Source organism: Harmonia axyridis, chromosome 7, assembly GCF_914767665.1.
Source record: "Harmonia axyridis chromosome 7, icHarAxyr1.1, whole genome shotgun sequence".
Taxonomy (NCBI): Eukaryota; Metazoa; Arthropoda; class Insecta; order Coleoptera; family Coccinellidae; genus Harmonia; species Harmonia axyridis.
Window position 1 is genome coordinate 29,218,433 of NC_059507.1, and position 16,516 is coordinate 29,234,948.

The window sequence follows — 16,516 nt, forward strand, 5'->3', positions numbered from 1 at the left end:
GAACCCCTATTTATCCCATTAATTTCAATAATTGAATTTGTTAGGTATTTGATTATTTGGGATGGTTGTTCACTGAAAACTTTTTATTGTTATTTTTACCACAGTTACAATTGAACGAACGTTTCGGGGAGAACTGTTTTTCAATATCTAAAAATAATTATGATAAATTACAGACCTTATACAATCAAAAATTTCGAGGGATTGTCTGGTTTTTTATTTATCTATTATTTTCGTTTCTTCGAAATTGAACGTGTGTTTATTATCTACTATGTGTTCGAAGATGGCTGTCTGGGTTTTTGAATATTTGTAGCCTTTTATTCTGTTACATAGCATGGCATCTCATGAATAACTGATTTTTTCGTATTTCTGATTTGATTTGTGTACAATTTTTATATTTGGGTACGGGTTTATTATATTTTCAATTTTCCCAGATAACTTTGGTATATATTTTGTTGGTTCCTTTGTTGTGTTGGAGTTATTTATTATGTTGTAAATTTATGTGTACGTTGCTTCATCAATCTTTTTATTAGTTTGAATTCCTCATTTTTCACAACTACAGAAAACAACATTCCACAATCAACATAATATGGAAACTTCTTATGACTTGGCATTCGAATCTAGTTACTAATAAAGTCCAAATGTTATCAGCGAAACACATGTTCCGGCCCTGAGTGGGCTATATACCTGGAACAAGTCTCCAAAAAATCTAAATATTCTCTGGTCAGAGTCATAAAATTAGGTAGGTACAAATATTGATTGTTGTAGCAAATTCTATCTAAAAATTCCAATCAATCAATTCAAGCCGGAAAATAAAAGGTTTAAAAAAATAACTCTTTCTTTAACCATGTGAAAAGAAGACACTAAATTCGGTGATAAAGGCTTCGTATTACCATTTATATTTCTCAAATTTAACGATTATGTTTTTAATATCCCATTCAAACTCCTAAACCTGAAAGAAATATTTTCAACGCAAAAATCAAATAAACAAATATTAAACAATTAAATTTGCACTATTGTTTCATATTATTCACTTGGGTTGAACAGAGTTCATTCATAGATGAATCACATAACATTCTAATTCTGATACAAAGTAATCAATTGATATTCCACGGACGTTTCCTCGATTCATGATTACCTTATGTAAATATGAGAAGAATGACATTTACCAGACAATGAGATATATCATTTAAAAGAAAATATATCGTCATAGGTAAGGAGAATATATTTTTGGAAAGTTTCAAAGCCCATCTGAAATGAATTACTCTTCTGATATCGATGGTAGTTGAACCTTCTTGTCTTCACGTATCAGCTATACTAACGCGATACTGAATTTTTCCATATCCTCATAGCAAAACATACAACTACTTACCAATTCATGTCCTTCACCATTTAATTGATGCTCAGGTATTCCCACTTGGTTTGTTTTTAAGATAAAGATGCTCGATCAATAATAGTGACCAGTAGTTCTCGAATTTTGGTGTTGTGCGTTACTTGTTTTACTATACCTTCAAATTTCACTAATCGAGGTAAGGCCTTTCTCAAAGTTCTCATATACTCTTTGAATTAAATTTGAATCAGGAAAATAAAAAAAAATGTTTTTTGCTCAACGATTATTTTCACTATGTTTCGTGGAAAACCTACTCATAATTTTTTTTCTTGAGGAGTATATTACCTTCTGTTACAATACCTAATTACAAACCTCTCCTGTGGTCTCAACTAAGAAAAAATACTTTAAAATATAATAATATTTTTTGACATAATGCAAGAACTTTTAGGATAATGAAAAGTAACGTAATTATACCTATACTATAATTATCAGAATTACTTATACTATTATCTAGATGTAGAATCCTTCACAATACTACTTTTTGTTACTTTTTTGAATTTTCGAAACTTTTGTGAGATGTTATACATATTATACATATGTGATTGTCACATCATAGTGTCCATTGAAATGTTCTTTACCACTTTATTATAATAGAGTGACCGACAACTATTTCATATGATCAGACTTCAAAACTAACAATCATAAATTGAGAATTATTGAATCTTATATCAATATTGTGAACTCTCTCTTTCGAAATCCATGAAAACTATCTATGTTAAAAAGGCCACTGCAAAGTTACAAGACCCTTTATTTGTTTTGATAATCCTTTGAATATTAAATGACGGATTTATCATAAATATTCATGAATAAAATTCTTCAATACATACGGGAGAAAATATATGTTCTTTCATCATTTTTAATGATAAACCTCAGGTATCGGTCATTCAAACTTTGCTGAAGGTTTAGTCTCGCATCATCAGAGCAAAATAGTATAGAGCCACTGATGTTGAGGCCGACATTTACGTTCTATTAGCTTGGTCTACGTCAAGGGATCAAAAGATAACTGTATTTGAGTATCATCAGCATACAAAGATACAAATAATAATCGAAGTACTTCAAGCATCTATAAAAACTAGAGGTATATAGAATGGATAGTAGAGGACCCAAAATGTTTCCCTGTGGGACTCCCCTCGCTATCTTCTGCTCCAGTTGCGACTCCGTTCAAAACTACTACTCTTATAAAAATATTTACTTATATTAACTTTTCAATTTAAAATCGAGCATAGTTTTTATTCTTTTCTCGAAGCTTATGCGTTTCATAGGTTGAACATGATAGCGATATGGACCATACGAATGCTGCACGGAATAAGTTGAGTAGAACCAAATTTTTAACTCCATATTCTTCATCCTTCAATGTTACTCTTGCCCTGTATTTTACTTTGTATTGTGAGTTGTTTTCTCATAGTATTTGCCGAAATATTGTCATTCAATGAAAAAACATATTTTTAATTCTCATATATTCTGCTAACAGCTTAATAGATATAATATACAATTATTCAAGGAAGGAACAATTCTGGAAGTGCATAAAAAAAATCATGTTTTATTCAAAAGTTTGAGTTTTCCTGCATATTCCAAGGATTGTTTCTCGATGAACCGGTTATTCAAAATTATTCACGAAATTGTTCGACAATAAGAGGAAGTAGTTTGGACCATGAACAATTCATGTTTTATGTTTAAAACTATTTTACGAACATTCACTCACGGGAATTTTTATTTTATATGAGACCTTTTAAGGAATCGAAAAAACTAAATCAATTGTCCAAAACGTGCTGTCAATAACATAACTGCACAACCTTTTCTCTTCGGTTTTCCCTCAAGGGAAGTTTAAGCGTTATCTATCGTTTAATTTATTTGTTTTAGTGCCTCATTTGATCAATTCATTTTGAGTGTTTGATGATTTTTACAACATATAAAAATATGTATTTCAAATTATAATTGGAAATGGAATTTTGTGTGCCGAAGTACTGAAAATGTTACTTAAGTTATCGAAAAAGGGAAGATTGGCGAAAAGAAAAAGTTCTCCACCAATGGGTGTGGTACTATGTTTTTTCCATCCTATACTGCTCAAAAGCACTCTAAATCACGTTATTTTTGGTCTAATCATACTATTATTTTTCGAGAAGGAAATTTCAAGTTTCTAAGTCTTTCCATTCAAAAATTATTTTGTATACGAACCGACATATTAGAATTAGCTGACCAATCATCAACGTATCGAACTTTACCATTCCTGGATCAAAATTTGAAAATTTCAAACATTTAGACGAAATGATGCTGAGTTTTCTGCGAAATTTAATTTAGCATTTCAAGGCAATAAGTCGTTTTTATTTGATTTGATACTTATTTTGTGATTTGTTCAATTATCTGTATACTCTTTTTAAATTTAAGTTGGTAGATTTTTTGAATCAAGTCAAGACACTTTTATTGGAATTTCGTAGTGCTATGCATATTTGTTGTTTAAATTAATGAATATTCAACATTTACTCTTTGTTCCAGGAAAACTATGTTCCATAAAGTAACGCTGCTTTTCGCAGTTACTAGCATAGTCTATGCAGGTGAAAGCGTAAGTAGAAACTTTGAACTTTGTGAGGAAAGCACTAACGTGAAGTCTGGAGCTTTACCTGTTTGCATGGAGATAAACGACTATAGCCATAAACGAGGCTGAAATTTGCGCATGAATGACCGACCGCTCAAAAACCTCCGAGTCCACGTTAGTGCTTTCCCTTTTTTCGATATTTTGCTTGATTTTTCATTGATTCTGATGACGAATTCAACGCCAGTTGCACCCTTGGAAAGACATAACTGATGTACATATGTATTGTATATGAGGTCTCCAAAAGAGCAATTGGCGAATGAATGAACAAGCTCTCATAAGCTTCTAACTTCAAGTCAGCCAGTGCTTTCCTCATTTTTTCGACATTTTTCTTCCCCTTTTTCCTATGCTATCAGCACGAAAATTTTCAACAGGCTTGAAATTATTATTCTATAAGGACCGCGGAAATTTAACTCTGTCTGATACTTATTGCTGAAATATTATTTTTTATTATTGTTCTTAATTTTTTTTCTATGATTATGATCAACACGAAATTTAGCAAGAAGCTTCGAATTTGATTTTCAATAAACATGCTGAATCTCTCCGTTTTTTTGTCACGGAAATATCGACTATTTTTTTTTCCAATATTCTTCCTCAATTTTCTATGGTTTTAATATGATCAGCTTTAAATTCTGCACGGAGCTTTACATTGTTATTTCACATCAACACTCGAAATCTCAACTGGGTTTGTTCTGTGTAAATATTTTGGATTTTTTTTCAATATTCTTCTCGAGTTGTCTATGGTTCTGCTTAAGGAATCAAGATATAATTTGGATAGAAGCTTGAAATGAACATAACAACAAAATTTTGGTCACATTTAACCTGATCAAATTGTGTTCCTTGAAAAAACATAATAAATGCGGTAGTCAAGATTCAAACCCACCCTGATAATTTCAAATTTTGTCAAACCTCAACGTTTGAGTCCATTAGACGAAGGTTTTCATATGGTGCATTGAATTATTATGCATTCATCATAAAAACTTGTTCTTGAAGGATATTTGGTCATTAAAAGGTCCCCTTATGAGATTTGCTTTTTTCTGACTGTAACTATCGGTTGAACTTTACTATTTTTTATTTTCCAATTTAACAACAAGTAATGAATATAAAACAGTAAGGTTACGTCAGTAACGACTATTACAGAGCTTTCATGTCATTTGAATATTTTCTGAATTGTATATTATTTTCTTGTTTGCATTGAATGCGAAGTGAAAAATTCATTCGGTTTCAATTTTATCTTACCAGTGTCAATTATTCATCTCCGTATATTCGAGTTTCGATGATTTATAGCGTTGTTCAAAAATTAGGAAACTAATTCCTTAATCACTTGGTGCTCAGTTATTTTGTTACAGGATACCTTCATTACTTATAATGGAAAATTACTTGAGTTGTCTGTAGTTATATCATATCCTTTAAAATTTCAATTATGTAATTACCAAGAAAAACTGCAAACATTATTTAAATTCATATTTGTTCTTTTTTCATTTAAATTGTGCAAATCTTATCAGAGCATAAATTTTGTTTCACGGAACTTCTTAGCAAGTTGAATAATATCAAAATTCGTTTTCCAGAGAGTAAAACTATTTCCAATAATTGATGATCAAGCTACAATTGAAAAAAAAAATAGCGAAAATAGGTGAAAGAGTTGAACTACAACAGATTTTGTCTGTTCCTCTAATCAGTGCCGGCGCCAGGAGCGGCATATCGGACATTTTGCCGGGGCGCTAAATTGTAGGGGCGCAAAGTCAGTTAATAAAACAAGACTTTTTGCACCTTTAAGAACTTTGTCAAGGAGATTTCAAGTTGAAAAATACGATTTCTTATGAAATAGAAAAGATGCCTAAGAAGAAAAACAGAGGCTCCTCTGAAGAAAATGCAATTAATTAGGTAAAGCAGTGCGGTGAAATTTTATTTTGTAGGGGTGCTAAAATGTCTTGCGGCGGCCCTGCCTCTAATTTTGCTGGTGCTTATATCTATGAAACTATACTATTAATTGAGATTCTTTACCGATCTCTTTGAAACATTTTCTCGGAGTTATTCAATGGTAAAGAAGATTTTAGTGATAAATAAGAATATTTATATAGATAATTACTATAAGTTGGTCGAATATTTGCAGTGAGGGACTGAGGGTCGGAAGCAGTGGCGACGCTACCTATTAAGAATAGGGGAATAGGATTTTTTAACGGGGACCAAGATTTTCAGGTCCATCTAGATTACGTTAAATTATTTATGTTGTATTTTTTTGCTCATGTGATATTTCTGGGGAGGCATTAATGCCCCCTCTAGCACCGCCCCTGATCAGAAGAATATAAGCCAAAAAAGTCCTGACTTATGAAGATGAAATTTGTTCATGATGAAAAGAATAGGACGTTTTTAATGTACAATATTGCATTAATTTTCAGTGTATTTGTTGGATGCAGAAAGATAACAGTAGAAAATAAAATCCAAGTTCCCTTAATAAATGCACTAAAAACACTAGCAACTGTCAAGAAATAGCTGTCAGTGTCTTTAGGCATTTCTGTCTTGAGAACTAGGTAAGAAAGTGCGATTATAAAAAATAGGTATATGTTTCAAGAAAGCTTGCAGGAATACCTTAGCAATCGGTTCTTTTTTACAGAAACTTGATAACCAGAATATAAAACATGAATCTATGTTTGCTGCAGCCTATATAATATTAACGGAATACTTTGAGAATTGCCAATTTCATATTAATTTGAATAACAGATGGTGATAGTGCTCTTAACTTTTTCTAATTTTGTTTATGAAACTCATTAAATAGAATAAAAATTATTTGTCTGTTTACATTATGGTTAAGGGTCATGAAGTATCTATGTGATACTCTAGGGCATATAGAAACTTAATAATAATATTGGTAACTGAGCAATAGAATCAATATTACAAGCTGGTATGACATAAAAAATTCTATAAGCGATTAATCTATCCAAAATTAAAATTTTGCTACTTTCGATACTTTTGAAAAGAAAGACCTCAATATTTAAATTAAACCTAATAAAAAGTTTTGAGATCTTTGGAAATTACAAATTGAATAGTGAGCAAGGTGCAAGGTAGTATATTGATCGAGAATGGTTGATGGATTTCCGTCTGAACAAGTTACACAAAATGATCGAATTCATGAGAGCACACCATTAAAGAAGGCCTTCAATAACCAGTTTAATAACACTTTTTACAACCGTTTATGGGGAAATTTCGTTTAAAGTAAGTAGCAAGCAGATGAATTATAGCATATCTTCAAAGCTCACAATTATTTCGTATCAAAGCGAATCATCTGAATTATCATCTTAATCAAGATTGTCTGTCTTGTGTTAGAAGATATTCTTCATTGTTGAATGTGCGTCAAGACTTGGAAATAAACGGTTTTACCTTCCGAAATGTTGTTTACCTAGTACAAGTTCTCATAACCGGATAGAGGATTTTTTATACAGCATCTACTTCAAAGCAAATCCTCAGGTAGTTGTATCTCAATAGCTTTATAACTTTGATTTAGATGGATCGCACACTATTCATCATTTATCATATTACTACTTCAGTAATCCTTGAAATAGCATAATATTCATTGTATTTGCCGATTTTTTCATTAATTTATTTTTTTTAATCATAGTCGTGAGGCATTTCAACTGATGAGTTAAGTCCTCTATTGGATGAATGTATAATTAGGTGCCTGTCATAGAAATTCTTTGAAAGGAATTATATTTCTCTCTCAATCTTATTTAAATTTAATGAATGAGTGTGTTAAATTACATTTTCTCGTACTAGTGTGAGATAGGTTTTGCTGGATTATTGTGAATCATAAATATAGAGTTGATCGATCTACCAAATTATATACCTATATGACTGGATATTCCGGACTACGCAATTTTATACATTCCATTTATCGTGCATAATTACCAAATCTTCAGAGAAAATCAAATATTTCCCAGAAATTATAAAATTATTTTAGATGAAGAGTTTAAATAGCGAATATTTCAAACTATTACTATGTTAAAGCTTGTAATATTGTATAATATAGTTTTCATACAGATCAGATTACATTATATTTTGTAAAATATAATGAATAACTAATAATATCACATACGATATCATATTGGAAATCTTTAGGGAGCTGTAATTGTAAAAGGAGTGGGAGCCGCAAAAAAAAACTTTATATGAAAGACCCAGCCTACTTTTTGATAAAAAATCCCTCCCTGAATTTTTTCGCAACTATTCATATACAACCTGTATAATATTATTTATCATTTTGAAGCTTTAACGAAAATAATGACTCAAATTATGAATAAAAAATTCATAAGAAAATGTAATGGGTGAAAAAAAAATCGAAAATGGGGGGCGCTGTCTAACATATTCCATAATAATAGTACCTTGATTAAGGCTCTGCATACAAGCAACGAAATAATCGTAATACTGCAAGAAAAGTTTTCAGGCCATGTGATCACCGAAATCTTGTCAATACCTTTGGTCTTTTTTCTTTGGGGCCACGCAAAGGAAAAGTTCTTTGGCAAACTCCACAATCGATTCAAGATCTTAAAGATGCAATGCAGTTATTGTGAACATACAGGCTCAAATGTGTGAATTAGTTATAGAAAATTTAATGGAAAGGATATAGTACTGCCATAGTATATCCTTGTACTATGGTACTGCAATCGTAACCATGTCGGCCATTTGGCTGATATCATTTTCCATCGTTGATGACACACATTGATTTCTTCAAAAATGCATATACTCGTTTTTTTATATGAAATAAAATGAATAAATAAATAACGTCTTTATTCGGAGAAGCAGGATTATAATATGCCTGGCAATCATGACATCAAGGGCGAAGTCTAGCAAGCTATTCAACTCAACCCCAAAATAGAAATCTTTTATTGGAAAACCTGTTACTACTCTTAGAACTCAGAACAAACATAATTGAATTGCGAAATTTTATTTTCTAGGCAAATAATAGGTATATTTATTTATATTTACTTTGCACTACTGCATTAGAGTATAATGCCAATTTAGTATGGAAAAGTGACTATTTCTGGGACGGGAATGAAATTATTCCATTATTGATAAGAATGAATTACTATTTCATCATAACATAACTATGGATATTTTCAGCCGATTTCCTTTGGAGATGGTGGAGTTGGAGTCAGCTTTCTTGGATTCAAAGCAAATGCAGGCATAGGTAGCGATGGAAAACTTCATGCAGGTGCAGGAACACCTTGGGGAGCAGAGGCAGGGGCAGGTGAGCATTTTTCCAAGAAGTTTCCCGAAATTTCAAGTTTTTGTTGCCACATTCTTATTGTGTCCCATTAACGAGCTATTCACATTGAAGTGTATATTTGGATATTTGTAGATAAATTGACAATCTACGTATTCGAAAATAGAATGTATAAGAAAGCATGAAATACAAAATGAATGAGTTTTTAACTTAGGTTCAAAAAATTTAAATTTCTTTTGCTTTAGAAAAAACTTGATCTGATGAAAATGAGTGTCTGATATGTCTATATTTTTAACAGCTATTTGTTATTATGCATATTCAATTATAATAGATAAATAATGGTTTATGTCTGTATATAATATATCAAATTAATTTTTACGGTATTCAGACAATTTTTTAATTCTGGAAAAAGTACCTCCCCGAGCGGGGCACGAAGCCGCAACCTCCGAATTACCCCCCGGGGAGGTACTTTTTCCAGAATTGAAAAATTGTCTGAATGCCGTAAAAATTAATTTGGTTCAATTATAATGTTTTTTTGGGAACAATTATTCCTTCTAAATACGTAAAAAGGTTAAAATTATTTTTTTGTGACAAGAAATGAATTTTGCATATTAGATTATGAAGTTTTAATTAATTCAACAAAAAAATTAAAATTCGAGAGAACGAATCACCGAATGATTGCTCACTCATTTCAGTTTTTGCTTGGGCAGAAAATAAAAAACAAATTCTTTCAGGTGCAAAACTAATTGCTGCAGGCAATCTAATTGCCTGTTGATTATGAGGTTTTAATTGAAAAAAATTATCTTTGCTAGAGACTCACTGAATTAAATTTTGGTAATCTTCCCTGTTTTTATTTATAGATAAAACATTTCTACGGACATATCAGTGTTGTCAATTGAAACTATTCTGATATTCAGTAGGGGATATGTTGAAAGTTTAGTTTTTTGATATTATGTCTTACTAATTCTATCATGTTACTAAACTGATATTATAATTCTACAGGAATCGAAGGTACAGCCAGTGATGAAAGTAGTGGCGGACTATACGCAGGCGCAACTGCTGGTGGTGGAGTGTCAGCTAGTGCTGGACTAGCAGGTAGCATCTCAAAGGGAGGTAGCTATGGAGGTTCCTACGCCGGTGCATCTGTTGGAGAAAAATCAGTGGAAGTTATCAAAGAAAAGTCAGTAGGATTAGGAGGAGCTAGCAGCTTTTCAGGTAAACCATTTCAGTAGAATCTGAATTCATCACCAACAATACTTACATATATTCCATTCGTGGATTCATTGTTGGAAGTTCTTGATATCTGTGTGAAGAAAGAGGGGTGACATCCCCTGTCCTATGTGTACTATTTCTAGATATTCGGCTTTTGAGAACAATGTTTAGGAAGCGCACACCACAGAGTCCTATTCGCCTTTGGCAAAATTCCTGTTGAGAAAAAGCTCGCTTCTTTCGAAACCATTGTTGTTTCTCCACAAACCAAATGAAACACTTGTCGAAAGATTCGTAGTTTACATCTGTGTCCTATTTCTTGATATTCGGTCTTTTGAGAACAGTGTTTAGGAAGCGCACACCACAGAGTCCTATTCGCCTTTGGCAAAATTCCTCGTGAGGAAAAGCTCGCTTCTCTGGAAACCATTGTTATTTCTCCACAAACCAAATGGAAAAGCTCAAAACCTCTCAAAACCATTGTTATTTCTCCAGAAACCAAATGGATCACTTGTCAAAAGATTCGTTAGATATAGTTTACATCTGTGTCCTATTTCTAGATATTCGGTCTTTTGAGAACAATGTTTAGGAAGTGCACACCACAGAGTCCTATTCGCCTTTGGCAAAATTCCTCGTGAGGAAAAGCTCGCTTCTCTGGAAACCATTGTTATTTCTCCACAAACCAAATGGAAAAGCTCAAAACCTCTCAAAACCATTGTTATTTCTCCAGAAACCAAATGGATCACTTGTCAAAAGATTCGTTAGATATAGTTTACATCTGTGTCCTATTTCTAGATATTCGGTCTTTTGAGAACAATGTTTAGGAAGTGCACACCACAGAGTCCTATTCGCCTTTGGCAAAATTCCTGTTGAGAAGAAGCTCGCTTCTTTCGAAACCATTGTTGTTTCTCCACGAACCAAATGAAACAATTGTCGAAATATTCGTAGTTTACATCTGTGTCCTATTTCTTGATATTCGGTCTTTTGAGAACAGTGTTTAGGAAGCGCACACCACAGAGTCCTATTCGCCTTTGGCAAAATTCCTCGTGAGGAAAAGCTCGCTTCTCTCGAAACCATTGTTATTTCTCCAGAAACCAAATGGATCACTTGTCAAAAAATTCGTTAGATGTAGTTTACATCTGTGTCCTATTTCTAGATATTCGGTCTTTTAAGAACAGTGTTTAGGAAGCGCACACCACAGAGTCCTATTCGCCTTTGGCAAAATTCCTCGTGAGGAAAAGCTCGCTTCTCTCGAAACCATTGTTATTTATCCACAAACCAAATGGAAAAGCTCGCTTCTCTCAAAACCATGGTTATTTATTCATCCACAAACTAAATGGATCGAGGAAATTTGTTCTTCTTCTTACTCTAAGTATGATAAACAGTTCGAACAAATTTTCTAATAATGCAATCCGTTACCTACATCATTGGTATTTCTCAAACAATACTTCTATTTTAAGTGTGCTTTCTTGAAAGCTTAGAGCTTGACTGAGATGGATACGTATTATTTTATGATGAAAAATTTTTGGAAAACGGTATGCATTCAATTGAAGAAAGAGGGGAATATGTTTCTAGTGCAAAATGGTACTCTGCCTCAGAATTTTCAAAAATTGAGGTATGAAAAATCGTTAGGAAATTTACCTTGCTTGAAAAACATTCGACTGAATTTGACGGGTTTGCGGTAAACAAGGCCAATCCCAACTCTCTTGTTGTATTGGTACAACCAGCTCTCATAAATCGTTTTCTACCAGAAAATGTAATAAATAAAATAATGATATTTTCGAAAAAAATTATCAAAAATGAAACGTTGATATTTTTACCAAAAATGTTTGAAATGAATTATGATGCTGAAAAACCAAATTGAAGAAATTAGAGACTTTAAAAATAACTCTGGTTATTCATAAAAAAAAGAAAAATAACTTAACAAGTACCTACCTACTTCTTCCAGCTGAGTTCAAATCACATCATTATGGAGGTCCAGTGACAAAACACGTCCAAGTCGTCAAGAAACCTGTAGAAGTAGGAGTCGTTGAGGTTGTTCACGAATCAGTTCACCACCCAGCTCCACCTCCACCAGAAGTGAGACCAGTCACCACTGTCATTCAAAAAACCGTAATTCCAAATTACGAGAAGAAAATAATCAAAGTGCCATCCTATGAGGAAAAGGTGGTGCGAGTACCAACAACTGTGGAGAAAGAGATTTGGGTACCTGCTGCACCCACTGTTATCGAAAAAGAAGTTCACGTAGAACAGCCAGTTGTACATCAACCACCACCAACTGTTGTGTAAGTGATTTTTATATCTCGGGCTTCAAATTGTAAATCAAATCTTCACCTTCATTGGCAACGGTTAAGAAGGTGCTCTTTTTCAATTATCTTGAATGTGAAATGAATAGATACCGCTTCTTGGTTTTTCTGTTATTCTTGCAGGCATTAGTTTCGTTCCATCAATCATTCATTATTTTTAAAGCCTGTATGCTATTATGATATCAATAACAGTACTCAATAAAAAAATAGGTTCAACGCTTCACTGACGTTAGACCACAACCTCTACAAACACTGAGCCATCAAAGAATATCATAAAATCAATTAGATATTATAAAAAAAAATTACAGCTTAGAATATGGCCAGGTAGAGGAATTTTTATTCATAGGCCATCTAAAGAGAAAAAGACACCGTATCAGTGGCCTTAGAATAGTGTATCTAATTGAAATTGTCATACTTCTTACCAGAATAACATTAATTTAAACTTGATAGCATTTACAAATTTTACCTTCTGATTTCAGGCAAACTGTCGAAACTGTACCTGTGGTTTACAAAACGAAGTTCCACAAACGTCCATTCTTTAGGAAGCATTTGTAAGTATTTGAATTTTCGAAAATATTGAATAAACAATTACTAGAATTCAGAAGTTTGAGTATTTTGGCTTCAATATACAGGGTGTTTCCTAAACATGCGGCAAAAATTCAGGGGGTTGTTCCTTGGACTATTCTAAGAATATTTTGTCCTTTGATGATTTTTGAAAAACCTCTTTGTTTCGAAGATACAGGGCGAACAACATTTTTCATATTTTTAAAATTAATAATAGTTTAAATAAAAATGCGTACCGCACTGTGTTTACTAAGTAGGTACAATTTATTTTTAAATTTGTTTAACAACATTCCAATTACTAAAAACGGCCAGTTTTTTTACTAAAAATTGATAAGTGCAGATGGTAAAGGAATACAGATTAAACACGGTTTTCATTTGAATTCATTTTGTGATGTATTAGCAATTTTAGTCAAAAAACTGGCCGTTTTTAGTAATTGGAATGTTGTTAAACAAATTTAAAAATAAATTGTACCTACTTAGTAAACACAGTGCGGTACGCATTTTTATTTAAACTATTATTAATTTTAAAAATATGAAAAATGTTGTTCGCCCTGTATCTTCGAAACAAAGAGGTTTTTCAAAAATCATCAAAGGACAAAATATTCTTAGAATAGTCCAAGGAACAACCCCCTGAATTTTTGCCGCATGTTTAGGAAACACCCTGTATATAATAAATGAAATTGAATTCAACTGGATTAATCAAAGTGTATACGGTCTGCTGATGGAGCAAAAAATAGTATAAACTTAAAAAAAGCAGAATTTCCTGCATGCGAATATTCAGTCCCATGATGAATTGACAATAATATTGATTTGAAATTGAATTAGTAAAAAAATGATTTCTTTATTAGACTAATCGCTCTCAAAAGCGTTGCAATATATACTGATTGAATTATTTTTATGCAGTTCATTTGGTATCGGTAATGGTTATGCTGGTGGTTACAACGGAGGTTATAATGGAGGATATTCTGGGGGATACTCTGGAGGCTACGAAGGGGACTATTCAAACTATGGAGGAGCTGGAGGTTCAGCAGGAGCTACATATTCCGCCAGTGTTTCAAAGACTGCAAATCCTCAACTATTTAACGATATATTCAATGTGAGTATTTATTTCTAAATTTACGCTTTCACATTTCAAACAGTGAAAAAAAAACAAGTTTATATTACATAGTTCCTTTGCATGCTTTCAAAACTATGTATGTAGCATGCAAATTATTGTTCCCTGTAAGTATTTTACGTATGGACAACTGTAAGCTTGTAAATCTATTAGTTCCTCAAAGCATATCGAGGGCATGACGTTTTCAATTGTTTCATAATGGAACCTATTTAAGTTATAAACTTCACAAACATTTTTGTGGGTTGAGAACGCTCAGAAACGAACATGATGAGAACCAAATGTCTGCCATAAAAGTACCACGTGCAAAATACTCTTGGATCGGGAATATTCCATGGTGAAAACCATCTTAATTTCCTGAACCACGAAGTGTTTTGTTAGCGGTACTGCCAAAACTTCTTATTAGACAAGGGGTACCCTTAGTACTTCTCCTGATACTTGGGAAAATTTTAGGGTGTGGCCCAGATGGAGGGAAAAAATTAGATAAGAACAGTGGTAAGAGTTACAGTCAGTAATTAACAGTCAAATATCGAGAGCGTAGCATTTACAAACATCCCTGGAGAATAGTGCATGGGCTGTGTCTTGTAGCATTATCTAGCTGTAATCAGAAGCTCTCTGGATCATGCTCTCAAAGTTCACTGTGACGGTGACGCAGCATTTTCAAAAGACTGGTCTTTTTTAAATAAAAAAACCGCAAGGTGAGACCCGATTAAGTCTTTACACGAGACTTTTGGGCAACGAGCGGTCTTTGGGTTCGATAGCTGTCAGTTGCTCAGTAACGTCATATGGCAATTTCACTAATTAATACCCTTTAAAGATGGAGATTCAGTGGTAGCTCAAAGTCCCAAATCAGAGAAATTTGAAGAATTTCTCGGTTATAGTCTTCTGGGAAGCATTCCTGTACAACCATGCTCTTGGGGTTTGTATGTGAATTCTGCCAGAAATCCTAAGAGCAGAATCACTTTTCACTGAAAAATTAAATGGAGACTCCTCAATAGCTAAATAGAGTTCTGAATTTGAAAGATTTTTTCTCTCCCTATTCATTGTTGAACACGTTATTCTGTGAATCGTAGGAAGTTTCGCAAAACCACATCGTAAGACAGAACCTCTATAAGATGTTTACAGAAAGTCCTTTCCAATAAAGTAAAAACTAAAATAAAACTCTACTGCTGACCTAACACGATGATGATCGAAAACTATACCATTTGACCAGGAGAATATCGGGAATTGTAGTTTTTTATTATTTTCTGCTAAATTCAGCACGAGTGCCCTCTATATTCATGCTGATTTTGATAAGCTTTTTTAATTTATTGAAAAAATCTATATTTTTAAACTATGTAGTATTGTCACAAAATAATCAGAATGTTTCGTTCTTCCAGATCCCAGTATCTACTCTTGGAGCTGTGAATAAACTCCTGACGAATGCTGCATCAGGAGCTAGCGGTGGGGGTTCATTTGGCTTTTCAAAATCCATTAATTTATCCAAATCCGTTGGAGGAGGTGGTTACGCTTCGGCTTCGAGCTATTGATTCATCCCTTCAATGATACTCATTGAAAAAACACCTTTTGCTCAAAATTCATAAATAGTATCTAAGGTCTAGGTAACAAACTGTGAAATATTTTTATTTTTTGAATAAGAGTAAATAAAACCTTATAGGAACAAAATTTTAAAATAAAAAACAAATACAATAATTCAATTTTTTTTTGGCAACCACCCGATAGATGATCTATAGCAGTGTTTCTTAAACGCCGGCCATAAGAAATATTTGCTGATCCAAGAAAAAATGATTCATTTTTTATGTATGCTAAAGAATTAGACTAATGGACAGAATTATTAAACTCAAGAAAACTGATTCTACCGGTATTATCAAGGATAACTGGTGGTTCAACCATTGCGTCAACTACCAAATTCCTTACTAGAAATACGCAATTTGGTAGTTGACGCATCGGTTCAACCATCGGTTATCCTTTATAAGACGTATTTACCGTATGGTATAGGCAACGAGCTAGACAACGAAGTGCGATTGGCTAGCTTCTGCCCATTTACTTCTTGAGAAGATTCACAGCGATTGTGAGATATTATAGAAAGTGGAAAAATCTCTGCCAATGGGGGTGCTTCCATCTCCTTCGCTTCATC

General features: G+C 32.9%; 1 protein-coding gene across 2 annotated transcripts; it reads left to right on the top strand.

Moving 5' to 3' along the window:
- The first annotated feature begins 1,254 nt into the window (after window positions 1-1,254).
- LOC123684456 lies at window positions 1,255-16,071 on the top strand. Of its 2 annotated transcripts, none has more exons than XM_045623727.1 (8): window positions 1,255-1,526; window positions 3,881-3,947; window positions 9,090-9,216; window positions 10,195-10,407; window positions 12,347-12,683; window positions 13,184-13,255; window positions 14,172-14,364; window positions 15,759-16,071. In XM_045623727.1, the coding sequence occupies exons 2-8, from the start codon at window positions 3,888-3,890 to the stop codon at window positions 15,906-15,908; spliced, it is 1,152 nt and encodes a 383-aa protein (XP_045479683.1). In that variant the 5' UTR covers window positions 1,255-1,526; window positions 3,881-3,887; the 3' UTR covers window positions 15,909-16,071. The 2 variants fall into 2 exon arrangements, with proteins under 2 accessions (XP_045479683.1, XP_045479684.1); XM_045623728.1 differs by having other exon boundaries at window positions 1,349-1,517; window positions 3,878-3,947.
- The last annotated feature ends 445 nt before the right edge of the window (window positions 16,072-16,516 follow it).

What these genes read in the sequence shown, in the direction of transcription:
- LOC123684456 (XM_045623727.1), top strand. Translation starts at nt 3,888, where the DNA reads ATGTTCCATAAAGTAACGCTGCTTTTCGCAGTTACTAGCATAGTCTAT. An exon ending in CAACCACCACCAACTGTTGT is followed by an intron (nt 12,684 to 13,183) that starts GTAAGTGATTTT and finishes TTCTGATTTCAG; the next exon opens with GCAAACTGTCGAAACTGTAC. An exon ending in CCATTCTTTAGGAAGCATTT is followed by an intron (nt 13,256 to 14,171) that starts GTAAGTATTTGA and finishes ATTTTTATGCAG; the next exon opens with TTCATTTGGTATCGGTAATG.